Source organism: Eurosta solidaginis, chromosome 5, assembly GCF_040869045.1.
Source record: "Eurosta solidaginis isolate ZX-2024a chromosome 5, ASM4086904v1, whole genome shotgun sequence".
NCBI lineage: Eukaryota > Metazoa > Arthropoda > Insecta > Diptera > Tephritidae > Eurosta > Eurosta solidaginis.
This window is the reverse complement of record NC_090323.1, coordinates 27424096-27446983: the sequence shown is the minus strand read 5'-3', so window position 1 is coordinate 27446983 and position 22888 is coordinate 27424096. Positions and strand designations below refer to the sequence as shown.

The following is a 22888-nucleotide window of genomic DNA, read 5'->3' as shown; positions in this document are numbered from 1 at the left end:
GCGGTATTGTACCTAGTTACTGGAAAATTTCAACAATAATACCTGTTGAAAAAGTAAAAAATACAATGAAACCTGAGGAACTACGTCCAATTAACACGTTACCTACAGATGAAAAAATTATGGAGACAGTGGTGAAGGATCAACTTGTGGCATACTTAGAGAAGCACAATGTGATTATCTCAGAACAATCGGGATTCAGGAAGAGCCATTCTTGTGAAACAGCGTTGAATATGGTAATTGCAGATTGGAAAGAAGACATGGCGGACAAAAAATTTACGGTGTCTGTCTTCTTGGATTTAAAACGGGCTTTTGAAACTGTCGATAGATCTGAGCTATTGGACGTTATGTTTAAAATTGGTATAAGAGGAAAGGCTTTGGAATGGTTCCGGAGTTATTTGGGTGACAGAAAACAGAGAACGATAATTGGAAAGGAGGTTTCATCAGTGGTGGATGTTAACATTGGTTTACCACAAGGCTCGGTCTTGGCGCCAATATTGTTTACATTGTATATCAATGATATCAAAAGATGCTTAAAATATTGTAAAATACGACTATTTGCGGATGATGCATTGCTTATCATAAGTGAAAAATATGCAGAATGTGCCATGCTGAAAGTACAAGAAGACCTGGACTCGCTATACAAATGGTTATGCCTTAGAAAACTGAAATTAAATGTCGAAAAAACTAAGTTCATGATATTTTGTAAAAACACCAATATCATAAGTAACAATAGTTTAAATAATATTACGCTGAAGGTAAAAAACATGGAAATCCAAAGAGTAGACAAAATTAAGTATTTAGGAGTTTTGATTGATGATAATCTAAATTTTGGAGAGCATGTAACTTATCTGGAAAGGAAAATTGCACAGAAAATAGGCTTCATGTATAGAACATGTAAACATATCAGTCAAAGTCATAAAATATTGGTATATCGTTCAATTATTGAACCACACTTTATTTATTGTCCTACTATTCTGCTATTAAGTAATGATATATATATTAAGAAACTTCAAATACAGCAAAACAAGGCAATGCGATTTATTTTAAAATGTCCTCCAAGAACGCCAAAAATTGTAATGCTCAATAGATTAAACTGGCTTAGTATTAAACAGTCAGTTAGTTATTTCACATTGAAATTTATACACCAACTTAGGTTAGGAATGTTACCGAATTACCTGAGTAGTAAAATACATTATAATCATGAAATCCACAATTATGGAACAAGAAATTGCAATAATATAAGACTGCCTAGAATAAGAACTGAGTTCGCCAAAAGGTCTCTTGAATATTTAGGGTATAAAATGTATAATGAGTTACCTTCTGATTTGAAAGACTGTGAAAATATTAGTAAGTTCAAAGAAAAATTGTTTTTATATTGTACGTCACTAAATGTGACATGAGTAGTTATGTTTAATTTCTTATTTTAACCTAAACTAGGTCTTAAAGACCGTAATAATAAATAAATAAAAAAAAAAAAATATTTAACGATAAAAATTACTGTGATGAAACGACCTTGTCTAATGAGTTCAATACATTTTTTGATGAAAGAGTACAGAACATAAGAGATACGATTGACCATGTGCAATATGTAGATAAAACAACAAAAGCTCAGGCCATTTTCAAATTTAGGAAAATAAGTTTAGAAGAATTAAAGATATATGCAAATCCTTAAAAAATAATAGAGATTACGTAAGAGTTAAACCCAAAATGATATTAGAAAATTGGAATAAAGTTGGTGATTCCCTATTGAAAATAGTAAATGAGTCCCTCATGCAAGGAGTGTTTCCTGATATATGGAAAGAAACTATGATTAGTCCACTTGAAAAAATTAATATAGCAGTAAACTGTGATGAGTTCAGACCCATAAACTCTTTAAAGACGTTAGAGAAAGTTCTTGAAAAAACTGTCAAAATACAGTTAGAAAACTATTTTGAATCGAATAAATTGTTTATGAAATACCAATCAGGATTCAGAAAGAAATACTCGTGTGAAACAGCTGTAAACCATGTAGTAAGTGAGTGGAAACGTTATGAAAATAAAAAAATCATGGCCCTTTTTCTAGACTTTAAGAGAGCTTTTGAAACAATAGACAGAGATATATTATTGCAAAAGTTATATGGAGTTCAAAATAGTGAACTAAACTGGTTTAGGCCCTACCTAACAAATAGAACGCAGCGCACAGTAGTGAAAGGGTATGAATCAGATTACCTAAATGTGAACATAGGAGTCCTGCAAGGCTCAATTCTTGGTGCATTATTATTCATAATATATATAAACGATATAGGCAATGTAAAATGCAGCGAAGTCATGTTATATACCGATGACACATTAATATACAGCGTAGGTGAAACTCCGAGAGAATGTAAAAATAAATTAGCACAAGACATTACCGAAATAAGTACATAGCTAAAAATGAATAAACTTAAATTAAATGAGCAAAAAACGGAACTAATGGAAATTAATAAGATCAGTGAGGAGAGTATCCAAATAAAGGGGCAAATGATTGAGAAAGTAGATAACATTAAATACCTCGGTGTAATAATAGACAATGGTCTTCAGTTTTCTCCTCACATGGAAAACGCGTGCAAAAAAATAGGAAAAAAACTTGGTTTCTTGAGAAGATTTAGAAAGAACTTATCTGTACTAAATACAATAAAAATTTATAACACAATACTTAAACCACATTTTGAGTATTGTTCAACTATACTGTATTCGTGTTGTAATAACTGGCAAATTGATAGAATGCAAAAGCTACAGAATATAGCTATGCGAATAATATTAAAATGTGGTAGATATACATCCGTACAGCTGATGCTTGATACACTGAAATGGTTGAATGTGCGGCAGAGACTAGAGCTGAATACAATTATGTTTGCATACCAGACTACTATCGGAAAAATGCCAGACTACATAGCAGAGAAGGTCCTCTATGTTGGAGAAGTGCAACCATATGAGCTGAGAAACGCTAAAGACTTAAGATTACAGAAGTATAACAAAACATCATCGCAAAATAATATATTTTATAAAGGTTTTAGAATATTCAATACATTAAGCGAAGACATCAAACAAGAGCAAAATATTAAATCATTCAAGAGAAAATGTATAGATTTTGTAAGAAAATAGCATATCCAAATTTTGTAAATATTATCAATGTAATTAAAAGTAATCCAGACCAATTCTAAATATTCTCGCGGAATTTTGTTCTCGCGGATTTTTTTATTCCCGCGGAAAAATTCCTCCAATTCTGTTCTCCTAGGGAGAACAATAATTGGGGAATAGGAATTTCAAATTTTCGAAGTCAGCTGTTTTGTCAATTGAAATTTCGTTGCACATTTCTTATTTTGTTTAAAAAATTTAAAAGTTTAATTATTGTTGCAAATTTGTTGGAAATTAAGAAATAAAATATAAACATTGCACAGTATTTATTGCATTTCATGTGGTATTCACTGAAATGAGTAATGAATTGGTGCCACAGCAACATCAACAGCGGAACATAAGAAGAAGACGGCCGCATAACACAAATCTGCCGGAGTTGCCTGCTTTCATTCAGCAAAGCAATTTTCTGGCGGCCAAGTTGAGTTGAATTCGTCCTTCATCATATGCCAAAATCTATTTAAGCCTTATTAAAAAATCCTTGCGCAATTTCTGGATGGCTGCATCAAATTTGTATACCAAGAGCTCTACCGTTGCTTATGATATACTTTTCGACTTAAAATAAAGAATATTGTGGTTGTAGTTGTTGTTGTATTAACAGTGAGAATATTGTGGTAGAATATAAATACATCTTTTAGCACAAATTTGTACAAATAAGTGTTCTTTCTTAAAATAACCAATTTCCTTTAACTATTTGGATGCATTCCCTTTAATTTAACAAGTGAAAAAACTCCTATGAAATGGCAGAGAAATCTCCCTCTCCCTCACATTCATAATACCTACTTTTCTCCCATAACCGGTTTCCGCTTTTTCGAACATTGTTCAGAATAGGAGGAAAGGGAGAAGTGAAAAAACTCACAAGGAATTTTTATTTAGAATACGAGGAATGGGAGAAGGGAGAAAACTCGCACGGAATTTTCGGTTAGAATTGGGCTGATCATATTATTACTAAATAAATCAATCAATCAATCTCTTCCAGAATCTGATTTTCTTAGCAACTTTTGCAACTGTATATATAATCAATGTAATCTTAACTTTAGTAGTTTATTGTCCCTCGCTTTCTTTGGCCACTCCCCACCCTTTTCCACTTGACTTTGTTTTCGTTCATACTCAAATATCCAAATCTCACCCCAGTGACTACCTGACTCATCCAGTCTCAGCCGTCGCGGAGACGCCACTAAAAACTTACTTACAAAAATACGCATAAAACATAAACCAAACGTACTATCTATTTAAACTTTGGACTCTAACTGAAGGAAGAAGGGAGACAGATGATGACGAATTAAAAAGTGTTGCACGTTTTTCAATTATCACTAAATTCCCGGAACTTAATTGCCACTCCTCGTATATGTACAAATTGTGTAAAAAAGGAATAACAACAAAATGGCAATAGTTAGAGACAAATTACAAAGCAGCAGCAGGGCATTCAAATAGCTGGGTGGATAAAGGCATCATCTGCCTTAACACCAGTATGAATTTACGTGAACTCTAGTTCAAAACTCAGCACCCGAAAACCTAGGTGATGAAGTGAAATTCGTAAACGCTAGAAGCAATTTGGCCTAGTAACAATCGCGGTGTGCAAATTTAGTAATTTTTCCCTTTATCTGTAATAAAAATCAATTTTTTATTTGAAAGGTTTAATATATCGTTAGCTAAATGTGAAAATGTACTGAGTCAATTTTTACGAATTTTAAGGAGACGAAAAAAATGAATAGCTTTTGACCTTCTTTTTTCAAAACTGTGAATGAAATACCTTAATTGCAATCCTTTTGAGTGTAGAAGCTTTGAAAAAGATAAATAAAAATCATGTATGCCAACCCAGCAGCTGTTTTATGACTTAGCATAATTTCCGCACTCATAATAAAGTTTTTCCTAACTTGGCACTTATTACTTAATATGTTTCCCCATCACTCCCCACCTTTAATGTTTGAAATAAAACACTAAAACTATATATTTCACAAAAAATACTATGTATTTGTCAAACTATTTCTAACGGTTCGGATCTGGACTCTTTTGCCGGATGGTGCGCAGACAATTATTTATATTTAAATTCAAACAAATGCTGTGTTCTGTCTTATTCCAAAAAGACAACTGCCACATACTTCATCTACAAACTAAATACTAAATCTATTTTTCGTTGTAAGAGAGTAAAGACTTGAGTACCATTGACTTTAATTGTTTCAAAATTTGTTGCAATGGTTGGATTCAGTACACATAACACCAGTGACTTTAAGGACCCTATGACGTTGAAGGCACTTTATATATCCTTGGTCAGAATGTTGCTCAATAATATGGAATTCTTTCTATGAATCTAACTCCTATAAAATTAAGAGAGTTCAAAATTGTTTTACAAAAATTGCTTTACGTATGCTTCACTGGCCAGACGGCCTCCCATCATATACCAGCAGGTGCAAATTGCTTGGTTGTTGTTGTTGTTGTTGCCAAATTGCTTTGTCTTCAGGCTTTGCATGACAGAACAACTTGAAACTCACTCATGCTTGCCTATAATGTAATAAACGTTAGCACGAATTGCTCTGATTTATCTAATTTGTTTATTCCATATATTCCAATGCGTGATCTTCGGCATAATAGATTATTTATCTAAATAACCTATAACTAGGACTATACATCTGGCAAATCGATTTAGTAGTGTTATTAATTTTAATAACAGCTTACGCTTGAATTGCTTTCTATTTTTAACTAGTCTGTAAGAAAGCATGTAGTTATCGACATGTAAGAATTGAAGTAGATTATGGTCAGCGCAAAGCATTTATCAAACACCATAGGTATGTCTCAATTGGGTGAATCCAATTTCAAGGGGTTATGTAGGCAACCCTCTCAAGGGGTTTCCAGCGCAATATACAGCTTCTCAAACCCAATTGCCAACCTCACCTACCAGAGGCGAATTATGTTTCATTGACAGCCGAGGCTCTGGCGACCCCAAGTTCCTCATGGAACTAGGGGTGGGGAGGAAGGGATGGCCTAGAAGGTGTAATGTTGTGCTGCAGTGTGTCATATAAATCGTTCCCGAGATGGTCGGACTAGTACCTTAATAGTGCTTTGTTATCGGAACGTGCCGGATCTATATGCGGCAAAGGACCATCAACATCGGCCCAAAGCCTTCGGGTAGTGTCTTTATCGTTAATACAACAACAAAGCATGTACTTTTAGACTGAATGAATTAAAAAAATAAATAAAATGCGCGCACAAAGAAATTACTAGTAATTCAGATTGATATTATTGACAGGTTGACTTAGCACGTTTTTTTGAACAGTTGACGACTTAGCACATTTACACATCATTGCAAACAGCACGTAAAAATGAAAAATTAAAATATTTTTTTCTTGTGAGCGATGTATTTTGAATTTTGTTTTAAAACTGCATTAAAATACATTTTTTCAACAAAAAGTGACATTTTCACATTAAGCTAACGATATGATATGTTGGTTTAAAATGTATCTAAAAAACATCGTTTATTTTTTTATTCTTCAAGGCATATTTGTATTTGCAATCTTCCCATTGTTGCAGCTGCTCCTCAACAGTTAGCACACTCTTTGCATTTTGTATGCTCCGTTGTTTTTCGTTATACACGTTTAAGGGTTTAAGGTAGTTTTTACTGGAATTTGTACATTTTATTCAATCTTCATTTCTCTCTTGTTACTTTATCTCTTATTTGCAACATTGCTGTGTCTCTATATCAGCGAAAAAACCTTCCAACTACTTCACCAGCTGATAACGTGCTAGCTGTGGTTGGCTGGCTGCTTTGTGTATTGTTTAGCTGCTTCAAACTCGGTTTGACCAATTTGCACCAGTTTGTAGTTGTGCCAACTTGAATTTTGCGGGAATTGTTGCGTGAAGAGAAAAATAAAATACCTATAAAACATAATTTTGAGAAATTTTTTAAAGCAACCAATCAGATTTGAGTCAGCTGATTGACACGGGTCATTCCATACCTAAATTTACAATGCTTCGAATGGCCTTTCGACTTTAATGAGTTTTGGTCGGAGACCTGTTCTGTTCTTAGAGTTTGGTTTATAGATTTTACAAGATGAAAATTGAATGAGATGCTTCTGCATATTATTAGCTGTTTGGAGAGATAGGGCGTGTTTGCAGCATACAGTTGTGAACAATGTCCTTTCGATTTTAATGAGTTTTGGTCGGAGACCTGTTCTGTTCTTAGAGTTTGGTTTATAGATTTTACAAGATGAAAATTGAATGAGATGCTTCTGCATATTATTAGCTGTTTGGAGAGATAGGGCGTGTTTGCAGCATACAGTTGTGAACAAGAAAATAGCAGCAAAAATGATTAAGGCGTTTTGTCCATCATTTTCATTTTCATTTCATTTATTACAAAAAGAGTATTAGTACAATAAGATCTAAGATTTTTTTTCGTTAATTTTAGAAGATACTTCAAATAAATGTATAACGAAAGTGTGTAAACCGACTTCAAAAACATTTTCAAAAAAATTCTAAAATTCGAACATTTTTGAAGACTTTGTGTAACCAGGGCCCGTATTTCGTTTTACGAACCATGGTTCGCATTTTTTAATCCCAACAGCTCTGAAATGATGGATCGGATTAATGTAATATGTGAGCTAGCGACACACTGTACCCGTTAGATCCATAACTTATTCAGCCCAATTCTAAACAAAAATTCCGCGCGAGTTTTTTCCCTTCTCCCATTCCTCGTATTCTAAATAAAAATTACTTGTGAGTTTTCGTCTCTCTTTCCTCCTATTCTGAACAATGTTCGAAAAAAGCGGAAACCGGTTATGGGAGAAAAGTAGGTATTATGAATGGGAGTGAGAGGGAGATTTCTCTGCAATTTCTTAGGAGTTTTTTCACTTGTTAAATTAAAGGGAATGCATCAAAATAGTTAAAGGAAATTGGTTCTTTTAAGAAAAAACATTTATTTGTGCAAATTTCTGGTAAAATATGTATGTACATTCTACCACAATATTCTTTAAGTCGAAAAGTATTCATAAGCAACGGAAAAGAAGGATTTTTTAAGAAGGCTTAAATAGATTTTTGCATATGACTTAGTCGCCAGAAAATTGCTTTGATGAATGAAAGCAGGCGACTCCAGCGAATTCGTGTTATCCCGCTCGCTTCTTCTTATGCTCCACTGTTGATGTTGCTGTTGCACCAATTCATTACTCATTTCAGTGAATACCGCATGAAATGCAATGCTGTGCATTGTTTATATTTTATTTCAGAATTTCAAACAAATTCGCAATAATAATTAAAACTTTCTATTTTTTAAACAAAATGAGAAATGCGCAACAAAATTTCAATTGACAAAACAGTTGACTTCGAAAATTCCAAATTCCTATTCGCCAATTATTGTTCTCCCTAGGAGAACAGAATTGGATGAATTTTCCCGCGGGAATAAAAAATCCGCGAGAACAAAACTCCGAGGGAAAATTAGAATTGGGCTGATTATAATTTTTAGAAATAGTTTGACAGTTGCATAGTTCGCTCAAACGAAAATGGTTTTCAATTACTGATCGTAAAATGTAATACGGACCTAGTTTTGTGTTGTAGTTGTTCAGAAAAATTCAGAAGTTCTTGTGCCGAAATTTTCGGACGAATATGAGTGCTAAAACCAAGGCGAATCCATACAAAGTGATGGCAAAGCAAATTCAATTCAATTCGAGCAGAAGTATGTCAAGTTAAAAGAAAATTGGCATTGATTGCGATTAACTGGGTTATTGTTTAACAAGCTTGTATTGAAAATATCAAGAAGACGCAATCAGCTGATGGAATAACAAGACCTGATACCAAGGCGAATTCATACCAGGTGGTGGCAAAACGAATTCAACCAATTCGCCCTGCAGAAGAATGTCAAGTCAAAAGAAAATTTTAATTGACTTCGCTTAACTGACATATTAAAGTACAAGGCGCTGTATTGAAAATAATCAAGAAAAAGCAATCAGCTGTTGGGATAACAACACCTCGTACTGAATTCGCCTTGCCTGGTACTGAATTCGCCTTGGCTAAGAAATGGCAAAATCGTATACTGCACTCAAATCTAGACCGATATGTATTATCCCCATTTGTCTGAAGAATTTTGTATTGAAATTAATCTTTTATTTTTTTTTTTTTATTCTTTCAGTAATGGAACAAGCATGATTTCCCTAATCATACCGCCAAAGGATCAAATTTCACGTGTAAGCAAAATGTTGGCCGACGAGTTCGGTACAGCGTCGAACATTAAGTCACGTGTAAATCGTTTATCGGTTTTGGGCGCAATTACATCGGTGCAACATAGGCTTAAATTATACACCAAAGGTAAGTTTTCCCAAGCACACGTTCTCATTTCTTTTTACGAAAATTCACCACATACCTCACTTCATCTTTCAATTGCAGTGCCTCCAAATGGTCTGGTCATCTACTGTGGCACCATTGTCACAGAAGAAGGTAAAGAAAAGAAGGTTAATATTGACTTTGAACCCTTCAAACCAATCAATACGTCGCTTTATTTATGTGACAATAAGTTCCACACTGAAGCGTTGACCGCTTTACTAGCTGATGATAATAAATTCGGTTTCATCGTTATGGATGGTAATGGTGCCCTATTTGGTACGCTACAAGGTAATACACGTGAAGTATTGCACAAATTCACTGTCGATCTGCCGAAAAAGCATGGGCGTGGTGGTCAATCAGCGTTGCGTTTTGCACGTTTACGTATGGAAAAGCGTCACAATTATGTACGCAAAGTAGCTGAAGTAGCTACACAATTATTTATTACGAATGATAAACCGAATATTGCGGGCCTAATTTTAGCTGGTAGTGCGGACTTTAAAACTGAATTGAGTCAATCTGATATGTTTGATCCTGTAAGTGGCTTGGAAACAAGCTTGTTACTTCTACATAATTTATACTACTTGTATATACACAAAATTGTTGTATTAACTAAAAAAAAATTATGTATATTTTATGTTAATTATTTAGAGACTGCAAACTAAGATTATAAAGTTGGTGGATGTTTCTTATGGTGGTGAGAATGGTTTTAATCAGGCGATAGAATTAGCGGCTGAATCATTGCAAAATGTAAAATTCATACAAGAAAAGAAACTCATTGGTCGCTACTTTGATGAAATATCTCAGGTAAATCTTTTTAAATGAAAACATGTGTGATTATTTTCAAATTAAAATATATTTCTTCATTTTGCAGGACACAGGCAAATATTGTTTTGGTGTTGAAGATACATTGCGCGCCTTGGAATTGGGTTCAGTAGAGACTTTAATTTGCTGGGAAAATTTAGATATACAACGTTATGTATTGAAGAATCATGCGAACTCAACGTCGAACACAGTATTGCATTTGACGCCCGAGCAAGAGAAGGATAAATCACATTTTACTGATAAGGAAGTAAGTTAAAAAAAAATTAGAAATATAAAAACAAAAACTTGCTATGTGCTATAGGCTTAATACAATGATACAAATCATCACGGGTACGCTTTTCGTTTGCAAAATTTTCCTGAAATGATATCTTATAAGTAGGTTAGGTCAGGTTGCAAGGGCTGAGCTGGACACTATGGTAACAGCTCACTACTTAGGCCACCAATGGGCCCATTGTAAAGCACTTCATGGAATTTATATATTTTGCTAGATCCTCGACTTCATAGCTAGAGACCTCAGCAAGGTCATGTAGAAAAGGTTTACCAAGGATGGCCAACCTACGCTTACTAAGCGCTGGACAATGACAGAGAAGGTGCTGGACACTCTACAGCTGCGACAATAGTCGAAGGTCGTTGCCCCCATTCTAGCACCATGCGTACCTATTAAAAAATGCCCTGTTAGAACCCTTATCAGGGACGATGGAACTGATTTGTTAAAAATCCGAAGCGCTCCTGTGCGTCCCTTGTCATATGAAGGTCAGGTTAGCCTGGATGTCACACGATGATATGGCTGACCATAGTCAATTTGCAATTCTTATAGTGCTTGTGTTCACACGAAGCCTGAAAGTGGTCATGGGTATACCTACCGAATCATTTTCCGAAAGGATAAGGTCGGTGGTGCCTCTTCTGGCCAGCTCGTCTGCTCTGCAGTTGCCTTCAATATCCCTGTGCCCAGGTACCCATATAAGGCTGATACTGAAGTGCTGAGCCATCTCGTTAAGAGATCTGCGGCATTCAGTGACCGACTTTGCGTTGTCGACGAATGAGTCCAGGGCCTTTAATGCGGCCTGGCTGTCTGAGAAAATAAACAGCCGTTTACCATCCTTAGGCATAGACCCGAGATGACTCACAGCCCTGTGTATTGCCAGCATTTGCGCTTGGTAAACACTACAGTGATCTGGTAGGCGAAAAGAGACCTCTAGACCCAGATCCGGTGAACATAAGTAAACATTACATGATATATTACGTGGTAACATATTAGGAGCTTTGAGGAAATAAGAAACATTTTACGAAATCGTCGTATATCGTTACTTTAATTCACAAGGCAATAAACAGCAAATTTAAAATTTTACAGAACAAGTAAAAATCATTGCTTTTTACACTCACGACATGCGTACAGCTTTTTAATAGTGGCGTAACTCTCTTGTTACTGGTTCTAAAACTTTAAAATTTTTTCTGGAGGTGGATTTTAATATACCATACCAAAATCCGCGACAACGCAGTTTCGTAAATTCTGTTGGACAGGGCCTTTGTGAATTAAGCTAATGATATGTGTTCTTTTTTATATTTAAAATTGCAGCGACCTTCAAGCGCTAATTTGCGGAGAAAAAAAGAAAGAACATTAAAAAAATTGAACTGGCGTTCAATTATTCAATTATTATACTCAGCTGAGCAGAGCTCACAGAGTATATTAATTTTGTTCGCATAACGCTTCCTCACTTAACCTACTTGGTTAACTCTGTGCTGACGTCCAGCGTATTTCCCTAATGTTGGAAAGTTGCTAAGGTAATCCCAATCCCCAAGCAAAACAAGGAGTATAGACCTATAGCTATTCTGCCTTTCCTTTCCAAGGTCGTCGAACGAATTTTGCACTGCCAGAAAAATACTTATGTGCAGGATAATAACCTCCTCACAGATTCCCAGTCTGGATTCAGGTCAAATCGTAGCTATAAATCGGCGCTCCTATCGGTGATAGAGGATATTCGAGAACAAGTTGACAAAAATTTTACTGCTTTCCTGACTCTTCTCGACCATTCAAAAGCGTTTGACTCGGTCGACCACACCGTTCTCTGCAAGAATTTCTTCTAAGCAAGAGTACATTTGCTTTCATTCGTTTATTTTATTTATTTACTATTTATTAAATATACTATTTATTAAATATATTATTGTAACCTTTTCTTAGCCATAGTCATTAGCTTTAAGTTTCAAGTTTAAATTGTTCCTATTTTATGCCTTTTACCGACTAGCACTATAAAATAATTTTTGCCAAATTGTTGTGCTGGGATGAATTGCCTAATAAATACAAATACAAATACATATACAACTAAGGCTACTCCCTTTTAAAACCCTCATTAATACCTTTCATTTGATACCCATGTCATACAAACACATTCCAGGGTTACCCTAGGTTCATTTTCCTACATGATGATTTTCCCTTATTTTGTCTCCAAAGCTCTCAGCTGAGTATGTAATGTTCGGTTACACCCGAACTTAGCCTTCCTTACTTGTTTTTGTGTACATCTTTTGAAGATGCTTACGCCATTGAATTTTTTATTCTGTTTTAGAGCGGCGTAGAAATGGAGTTGATTGAGTCCCAACCACTACTCGAATGGCTGGCGAACAATTACAAAATGTTCGGTGCTACACTTGAGATTATTACGGACAAATCTCAGGAGGGTAGTCAGTTTGTGCGAGGTTTCGGTGGAATTGGTGGTAAGTTTCATACAGCTATTTGTAGAAGTAGATTGTTTTTATTTTGTAGTTACAAATTTCACAGAAATTGTATATTAAACATTTCGAAATAAGTATATGCTTAACAGCTTTTATTGATTTGCGACCACCACAATTGTTTTTAAAAAACATTAAAAATAGTTTTTCTGTGGTGTGTAATGTGCATTTTTATACCGTTTTCACACAGAAACTTAATCGAATCACAATTTTATTTAATGAAATAATTAAGTTTCCCTTTTCATACAGGGCCTTTTGCTTCATTAAGCGAACATCTGTCAGCAGCCCCAAAAAAATATTTATTTTTTACAAAAAAATAGTTAAAATGGAAAGCAGCCATTTCCTTCTTAACTATAAATACAATCAAAATAAAACGCATGCGCAACTACCAATAGATGTTGCACCAAACCAAATATGTGCCTATTTTCGAAAAAGCCATATTATCTTTTGCAGCAAATGCAGCGAAAATTAAATTTTGAATTTTTTCGTGTTTTTCTATTTTTCGTAAATTATTGAAAATAATTTATTTTTGATTGTCATTTGTTACATTGGCAATAAAATTCGAAGCACTCAGCAAAGCCGACTGGATTTTCCACTCGATTAGGCATTCAATAAATCAATAATGAGATAATTAAGAGTTTGTATTTTGTATGGAAGATTGAGTTCAATTAGGGCTTTAATGTAGAAAACTTGACTAATTATTTCATTAAGCCTCTATGTGAAATTGGCATTACACTGCCACTTGATTTTCAATTTTAGTAACGCACTGTCGAATACGTGATTATTTCAACTATCGCGCCAACACGTTTTATAACAGTAGTATTATAAAAACGAGTTAAAACCCCGTCACATTAGCAGTTTTTTTATATAGATTGGTTCAACGCATGGTTATGAATGATGAGTGGATTGCGCGTATTTTAATAGAGAACGGCAGATCGAGCGACACTGCCACCATCTGACATGAAAAAGTAGGCAACTTTCAACTTTTGTTTCAAGCCAAGCATAAAAAGAAGAATTTGACATTTGCTTTGGCTAGGGTTGCTTTCACACTTTGATAGTGAAATTAATTTTCACACTTGTTGGTACTTCTCTAAAATTTTTCACAGTTTAAAACTGCAATTTAGCAAGTATTCTTCTTGTATAGTGAGAATGTTTATAACAGTGCTTCGCGAAATTTTGTATGTGAATTGGCAAGGCCAAATAAACTTCTATTGCCAAGTCTGAAGTTCCTTTATATTTACAAACGCAATACCTTGCGTGATTATGGTGATGTTACTGAGATACATTACGTTGAACGCATCTTTATGAAACACTTCATTGTGACTCGGCCATTAATCAACTATGCGATTGTGCCAAGTTTCCATTAAATTGTTTGCTAGGTTAGAACCAGGAACGGAAAATAATAATTTTTTTTTTGGAGTCGAAAAAGTCCGTATCAAAAAATTGTCCTAGGTGAAAATGTTTGAGGTCCCAGGGATCCCTATAGCAATATCATGTCGAATCATGCATCCTTTTTATTTTTCGAACTTTTTCCATAAAAGTCCACGTATAAAAGTAAAATCTGTATTTTTATTTTTTGAGTCCGATAGAACTAGTTAGACTCGGACTTTTAAAAATAAAAGTCCGGAAATAAAAGTTAAATCTGGCCTTTTATTTTTTAAGGCCAAAATAAAAGTCCCGATTGATAACAAAGAAACTGCTTATCAGAATAAATTTTTTTTTTTATTTTAACTAGTTAAACTCGGACTTTTAAAAATAGAAGTCTGGAAATAAAAGTTAAATCCGGACTTTTATTTTTTAAGGCCAAAATAAAAGTCCCGCTTGATAAAAAAGAAACGGCTTATCCGAACTCAAATTTTTTTTTTATTTTAACTAGTTAAACTCAGTCTTTTAAAAATAAAAGTCCGGAAATCAAAGATAAATCCGGACTTTTATTTTTTAAGGCCAAAATAAAAGTCCCGATTGATAACAAAGAAACTGCTTATCCGAATTAAAATTTTTTTTATTTTAACTAGTTAAACTCAGACGTTTAAAAATAAAAGTCCCGAAATCAAAGCTAAATCCGGACTTTTATTTTTTAAAGCCAAAATAAAAGTCCCGATTGATAACAAAGAAACTGCTTATCCGAATTAAAATTTTTTTTATTTTAACTAGTTAAGCTCGGACTTTTAAAAATAGAAGTCTGGAAATAAAAGTTAAATCCGGACTTTTATTTTTTAAGGCCAAAATAAAAGTCCCGCTTTATAAAAAAGAAACGGCTTATCCGAATTCAAATTTTCTTTTATTTTAACTAGTTAAACTCAGACTTTTAAAAATAAAAGTCCGGAAATCAAAGTTAAATCCGGACTTTTATTTTTTAAGGCCAAAATAAAAGTCCCGATTGATAACAAAGAAACTGCTTATCCGAATTAAAATTTTTTTTATTTTAACTAGTTAAGCTCGGACTTTTAAAAATAAAAGTCCGGAAATAAAAGTTAAATCTGGCCTTTTATTTTTTAAGGCCAAAATAAAAGTCCCGATTGATAACAAAGAAACTGCTTATCCGAATAAATTTTTTTTTTTTTTATTTTAACTAGTTAAACTCAGTCTTTTAAAAATAAAAGTCCGGAAATCAAAGATAAATCCGGACTTTTATTTTTTAAGGCCAAAATAAAAGTCCCGCTTGATAACAAAGAAACTGCTTATCCGAATTAAAATTTTTTTTATTTTAACTAGTTAAACCTTTTAAAAATAGAAGTCTGGAAATAAAAGTTAAATCCGGACTTTTATTTTTTAAGGCCAAAATAAAAGTCCCGCTTTATAAAAAAGAAACGGCTTATCCGAATTCAAATTTTCTTTTATTTTAACTAGTTAAACTCAGACTTTTAAAAATAAAAGTCCGGAAATCAAAGTTAAATCCGGACTTTTATTTTTTAAGGCCAAAAAAAAAGTCCCGCTTGATAACAAAGAAACTGCTTATCCGAATTAAAATTTTTTTTATTTTAACTGGTTAAACTCAGACTTTTAAAAATCAAAGTCCGGAAATCAAAGTTAAATCCGGACTTTTATTTTTAAGGCCAAAATAAAAGTCCCGATTGATAACAAATAAACTGCTTATCCGAATTAAAATTTTTTTTATTTTAACTAGTTAAACCCAGACTTTTAAAAATAAAAGTCCGGAAATCAAAGTTAAATCCGGACTTTTATTTTTTAAGGCCAAAATAAAAGTCCCGCTTGATAAAAAAGAAACTGCTTATCCGAATTAAATTTTTTTTATTTTAACTAGTTAAACTCGGACTTTTAAAAATAGAAGTCCGGAAATAAAAGTTAAATCCGGACTTTTGTTTTTTAAGGCCAAAATAAAAGTCCCGCTTGATAAAAAGAAACGGCTTATTCGAATTCAAATTTTTTTATTTAACAGTTTAAACTCAGCTTTTAAAAATAAAAGTCCGGAAATCAAAGTTAAATCCGGACTTTTATTTTTTTAAGGCCAAAATAAAAGTCCCGCTTGATAACAAAGAAACTGCTTATCCGAATTAAAATTTATTTTTATTTTAACTAGTTAAACTCACACTTTTAAAGATCAAAGTCAATATTTTTTAAGGCCAAAATAAAAGTCCCGATTGATAACAAAGGAACTGCTTATCCGAATTAAAATTTTTTTTATTTTAACTAGTTAAACTTGGACTTTTAAAAATAGAAGTCCGGAAATAAAAGTTAAATTCGGACTTTTGTTTTTTAAGGCCAAAATAAAAGTCCCGCTTGATAAAAAAGAAACGGCTTATCCGAATTAAAATTTTTTTTATTTTAACTAGTTAAACCCAGACTTTTAAAAATCAAAGTCCGGAAATCAAAGTTAAATCCGGACTTTTATTTTTAAGGCCAAAATAAAAGACCCGATTGATAACAAAGAAACTGCTTATCCGAATTGAATTTTTTTTATTTTAACTAGTTAAACTCAGACGTTTAAAAATAAAAGTCCCGAAATCAAAGTTAAATCCGGACTTTTATTTTTAAGGCCAAAATAAAAGACCCGATTGATAACAAAGAAACTGCTTATCCGAATTAAAATTTTTTTTATTTTAACTAGTTAAACTCAGACGTTTAAAAATAAAAGTCCCGAAATCAAAGTTAAATCCGGACTTTTATTTTTAAGGCCAAAATAAAAGACCCGATTGATAACAAAGAAACTGCTTATCCGAATTAAAATTTTTTTTATTTTAACTAGTTAAACTCAGACGTTTAAAAATAAAAGTCCCGAAATCAAAGTTAAATCCGGACTTTTATTTTTTAAGGCCAAAATAAAAGTCCCGATTGATAACAAAGAAACTGCTTATCCGAATTAAAATTTTTTTTATTTTAACTAGTTAAACTCGGACTTTTAAAAATAGAAGTCCGGAAATAAAAGTTAAATCCGGACTTTTGTTTTTTAAGGCCAAAATAAAAGTCCCGCTTGATAAAAAAGAAACTGCTTATCCGAATTAAATTTTTTTTTTATTTTAACTAGTTAAACTCGGACTTTTAAAAATAGAAGTCCGGAAATAAAAGTTAAATCCGGACTTTTGTTTTTTAAGGCCAAAATAAAAGTCCCGCTTGATAAAAAAGAAACGGCTTATCCGAATTAAATTTTTTTTTTATTGTAACTAGTTTAACCCAGACTTTTAAAAATAAAAGTCCGGAAATCAAAGTTAAATCCGGACTTTTATTTTTTAAGGCCAAAATAAAAGTCCCGCTTGATAAAAAAGAAACGGCTTATCCGAATTAAATTTTTTTTATTGTAACTAGTTAAACTCAGACTTTTAAAAATAAAAGTGCGGAAATCAAAGTTAAATCCGGACTTTTATTTTTTAAGGCCAAAATAAAAGTCCCGCTTGATAACTAAGAAACTGCTTATCCGAATTAAAATTTTTTTTATTTTAACTAGTTAAACTCAGACTTTTAAAAACCAAGTCCGGAAATCAAAGTTAAATCCGGACTTTTATTTTTTAAGGCCAAAATAAAAGTCCCGATTGATAACAAAGAAACTGCTTATCCGAATTAAAATTTTTTTTATTTTAACTAGTTAAACTCGGAATTTTAAAAATAGAAGTCCGGAAATACTACGGACTTTTGTTTTTTAAGGCCAAAATAAGTCCCGCTTGATAAAAAAGAAACGGCTTATCCGAATTAAAATTTTTTTTATTTTAACTAGTTAAACCCAGACTTTTAAAAATAAAAGTCCGGAAATCAAAGTTAAATCCGGACTTTTATTTTTTAAGGCCAAAATAAAAGTCCCGCTTGATAAAAAAGAAACTGCTTATCCGAATTAAAATTTTTTTTATTTTAACTAGTTAAACTCGGACTTTTAAAAATAGAAGTCTGGAAATAAAAGTTAAATCCGGACTTTTGTTTTTTAAGCCCAAAATAAGTCCCGCTTGATAAAAAAGAAACGGCTTATCAGAATTAAAATTTTTTTATTTTAACTAGTTAAACCCAGACTTTTAAAAATAAAAGTCCGGAAATCAAAGTTAAATCCGGGCTTTTATTTTTTAAGGCCAAAATAAAAGTTCCGCTTGATAAAAAAGAAACTGCTTATCCGAATTAAAATTTTTTTTTATTTTAACTAGTTAAACTCGGACTTTTATTTTTAAAAGTCCGAGTTTAACTAGTTCTATCGGACTCTCAAAATAAAAATCTGAAAATAATTTTTATCTTGATCCAAATATATTTAAAGTTCAAAATTAATAGTTTTGCAAGGAATTGTATTATAAAAGGAATTACAGTTTCAGCCCCTGGTTAGAACTATTAAGAGACAATGAAGGAAATATAAGAAATGTCAAAGTTCCTTTAGACCTCTCACTGGCACAGGTTTTTCTTCATCTATGATATGCAAAATTTAAAATTTCTGTGAAATTAGATTTTGCAATTTTTATTGCTTTTTTTTTTGAGAATTATAATGTAATGTAAGATTAAGAACAGTGTGGCTAAATGACAAAATTTCTCTTTCTCTCTTTTTTATTCCTTGTTGCTGCTTATGTAAATGGCTAAAATGAAAATCAATAAATTAAAAAAAACCTCCCACATTGTAAACATTCCTATTGTTCTCTTTTCAATTTTATGTATCACTCTTTATTTTGGTTTAATAATTTCTCAATCCCTAACCTTTTTATTTAAATATTGTATTGGTTTTGTATATATTATTATATATAATAGGAATTTTGCGCTATAAAGTCGATTTTCAATCACTGCAGGCAGACGAACCATTAGAGGACGTTGATTTAGATGACTATTAAACGAAAATAAGTTCACCTACATAAATACATTTCATCTGTACGGTCGTCTAAAACTCTCAAGTTGCTAGAATTTATATATCGATATAAAATTTTTTTTGCACCACTTAACACAAAAAGTTTATTAAAAAAAAAATTAAATTTGTAGTTTGGGTTTTTAATGACTTGGCCAATTTAAATATTAAATTGCTGTATAAAATAAGTATATGTGACCCGGCCTATGGAAAAGTGGCTTATGACTAAAAAAAATGTTTCCACTTTTTTTCTGGTTTCGATAGTTTTTGAGACGCTCTTTCACGTGGTGAAAACTAGAAAGTCCTAACTTGCTTAGAAGTGTTCTGGAGATGATATTTTCATCCACTTCCATTTGACCTTCAGCTTGAAACAATGCTGTAGTTCGTCCTCGTAATTGATACCAACATCATCGAAAGAATCATCATCATTCTCTTCGTTTTCACAGAAATATGTTTGAAAAACCTCGCTAAATTCTTCTTCGACAGACATTATTCACAAGCGACAAACGTCCTACTCGTTCAGCATTACTTATAAATCTGAGCACTCACACGATTTTTTTTCGGTCAGAAACTGGTTTGTGCTTTGCATTGAAAAAAACATCGCTCTTTATATACACACACGAACTTATCTCATTTATGCTCTTTTGCCTTTTTTGGTTGCCTTTTGGGCATGACTGTTCATTATGCAAAAGAAAAACTACTAAGAAACTGAAGAAATTCATTGTTTATTTTTAACAGCTGTTTCTCGCAATTTATTTTAGAGTCATAAGCCAACTTTTCATAGGCCGGGTTACGTTTAATGCGCTTGATCGACTCAAGCATATCTATGCAATCCTGATAACTTCAAATTGAAGTCGAAATTTTGACCAAGTGAAAATTTTTTTAAAAAAAGAAACATTGCGTTTTTAATCTTTTGTACTGCTTCAAGCTTAACAAACATACTACATCAATAAAATTTCGCAAAACAAATTTAATTTAATTGCTAAAATCAGCAACACACTCTTGTTTGCGAGACTAGTTTTAATCACATACGAGGGTTGCTATTTATATTTTGACCCTAATAATGAAAGGACAGTAATTTATTATCGAAAATGGCTTTATTCTTTTTCGAAGTATTCTCCATGATAATCAATACACTTTTGTATGCGTTCAAACTAATTTTTGTAGTACTTTTTCCACTCCGATTGAGGTATCTCCAAAACATGGTTTTTTAATGCAACAACGGCTTCTTCAGGCGCCGAAAAACGTGGGCCACGCAATTTGTTCTTGATTTGCGGAAATAAAAAGAAGTCATTTGGCACCAAATCAGGGCTGTACGGAGGGTGACTCATTAATTACACGTTTTGGCCAGTCAAATAGACGGTTGTTTCAGCCGTTGTGTGAGAGCTGGCATTGTCATGATGAAGAATGATCCTTCGTTGCCGCTTCTTCTGCCGTATTTCACCAAGCACTACTGGCAAACAAATGGTTGTGTACGATTCGGAATTCACCGTTCTTCGTTGCTCTAATGGCACGGTAGCCACATGTCCAGTTATTCCGAAAAAACAGACGATCATTTTCTTCGAAGTGCTTCGCGCACGAATCACTTTTGTCGGATTCGGCTCATCTTGGAAGACCCATACAGTGGATTGCTGTTTTGTTTCGGGCTCTTACGCATAGATCCAAGATTCGTCACCTGTGTAAATGTTATATACAGCTTTTGATGCACCGCGATTGTATTTCTTGAGCATTTCTTTGCACCAATTGACACGAGCATCTTTTTCTGCTTTTGTCAAATTATAAGGGATCCAACGCGAAGAAATTTTTTTCACAGCTAAATGTTCATGCAATATATGATTGATGCTCGTCATACTAATGCCCAGGGATGCCTCAATCTTAGAGATAAGTCGTATGACGATCTTGCAATATAAGTTCGCGCACAGCGTCAATGTTTTGTTGCACAAAAACTGATTTTGGACGACCTTCACGACTTTCGTCCCTGAGCGAACGGCGGCCACGATGGAGCTTCATCACCAAAAGTGGAAGTAAGTTGTTCAAAGCACTCCTGTCTTGATAATCCACGTCGAAAGTCGTAAAAAATTATCGCACGAAAATTTTCACGAGTTAATTCCATTTTTTCGCTGAGATACAATGTTTAAGTTACTGTAAACAACACAAGTTGTGCTCAAATGTCAAAATTTTCTGAAGAAGGTTATGCTTAAGAACGTCAAACTTTCAATTGAAAACGTCGAATGGCGCCGGCAAACAATTAGTGTTGCCAAGGCTCAAAATATAAATAGCAATCCTCGTATAAGAAAATAATCATCATATATATTATTTCTAATTGCTTTTTTCATGTACGCGTCCCTTTTTCGTTATTATTTGTCCTCCAAATCTATAAATAAAGTTTTGGTAGTAAAGATGGAGATTCGGGCTACTAGCGAGCTTTGGGCAATTTTGGTCGTAAAGCTTTTGTTTAGCTATATTTTATTAAAATAATTTGATTGTGAGCACACAAAGGAATCTTTTTGTACTATGGCACTATTGCGAATATTTGCACTGCATTACCGGCAGTTGCTATCATACGCTAGATGACAGCGCAAGCTGTAAGTTTTAATTGATTGATAGAGCAGCTGATTTCTGTTGATATTTGATAAGAGACTTTTATATTGGTTGCGCAAGATGCGCACGGGTCCGGCTCGTATTATTTTTAATATAGTTACAAAAAATAAAAATACTAAAAAAAGTTGCAATCATTTTATTTGGCAATTGATGAATGCTTGTTATTAATTTGATTGCAAAGAAAATTGTTTGCTAATATTAGAGCCTGCGAAATTACAAACTATAAGCTATTGTATTAAATTTCTTTGAAACTTTCGCCATGGAGGCTCTCCACTCTTCTCATAGTTCATTGACATCTATTTTTAAAATGTGAGAACATTTGAAAAAATATGTTCTGAGTACTTTAAAAATTAGTAGATTCGTTCGTTATTCTGGGATAAATTGTCTCAACTACATGTTTAACAATAATAAACAAATAGATGCTCCTATTATTTCTTTACTATTTAATTGATAAACAGAGTATGAGATATTGTTTGGTGAATAAATGAAACCAGAGAGTGCACTGAGGCAATTCAATTAAAAGTTTTCATATATGATGAATTTCATATCAAAACCTATAAAAACGCACATTTTGAACCCGACCCCCTCAGATTTTGATGAAATAGCATAGAGGTACACTTTACCTATACAAACACCACCTCGTTTTTAGAAATTACATTTTTGAAAAATTGTGGGCGTGGCAAGGTGTCAAAGTTGTGAAAAATGCGTGAAAAATGACGGTGGTAATAGGTACTTTTGAGCTGTGATAACTACGGAATGGCTCAACCGATTTCAAAGATCATGGTACCATTGGAAAGGTATTCAGATCAACTTTCGAAAACATACACTGTAAAAAAATTTTAATACACTGAACATTTTTTTTTCTAAAATAAAATTTTAAACTTGAAAAAAAAAAATTCAAAGGCCAAGTGTTTTAAAATAAAATATATTTTTATTAGAAAGGTCTATTTTATATATAAAAAATTAAAATGGTGTTTTTTTCTTTTTTTTATAAATATTTTTAAGTAAATTCATCTCTCT

At 33.0% G+C, this 22888-nt stretch overlaps 1 protein-coding gene across 8 annotated transcripts in view; it reads left to right on the top strand.

Annotated features, from left to right (window-relative positions):
• The window catches only part of eRF1 (eukaryotic release factor 1), a 55716-nt gene that overhangs the window by 15214 nt on the left and 17614 nt on the right, over nucleotides 1–22888 (top strand). For 7 of the 8 annotated variants that reach the window (XM_067787620.1, XM_067787622.1, XM_067787627.1 and 4 more), the window contains exons 3-7: nucleotides 9269–9444; nucleotides 9523–9992; nucleotides 10108–10263; nucleotides 10331–10528; nucleotides 12843–12990. In XM_067787620.1, the coding sequence (XP_067643721.1) occupies nucleotides 9269–9444; nucleotides 9523–9992; nucleotides 10108–10263; nucleotides 10331–10528; nucleotides 12843–12990 (1148 nt within the window). Of the gene's footprint in view, nucleotides 1–9268; nucleotides 9445–9522; nucleotides 9993–10107; nucleotides 10264–10330; nucleotides 10529–12842; nucleotides 12991–19176; nucleotides 19311–22888 lie in introns of those variants that run through there. The other variant, XM_067787628.1, reaches the window with a different exon arrangement.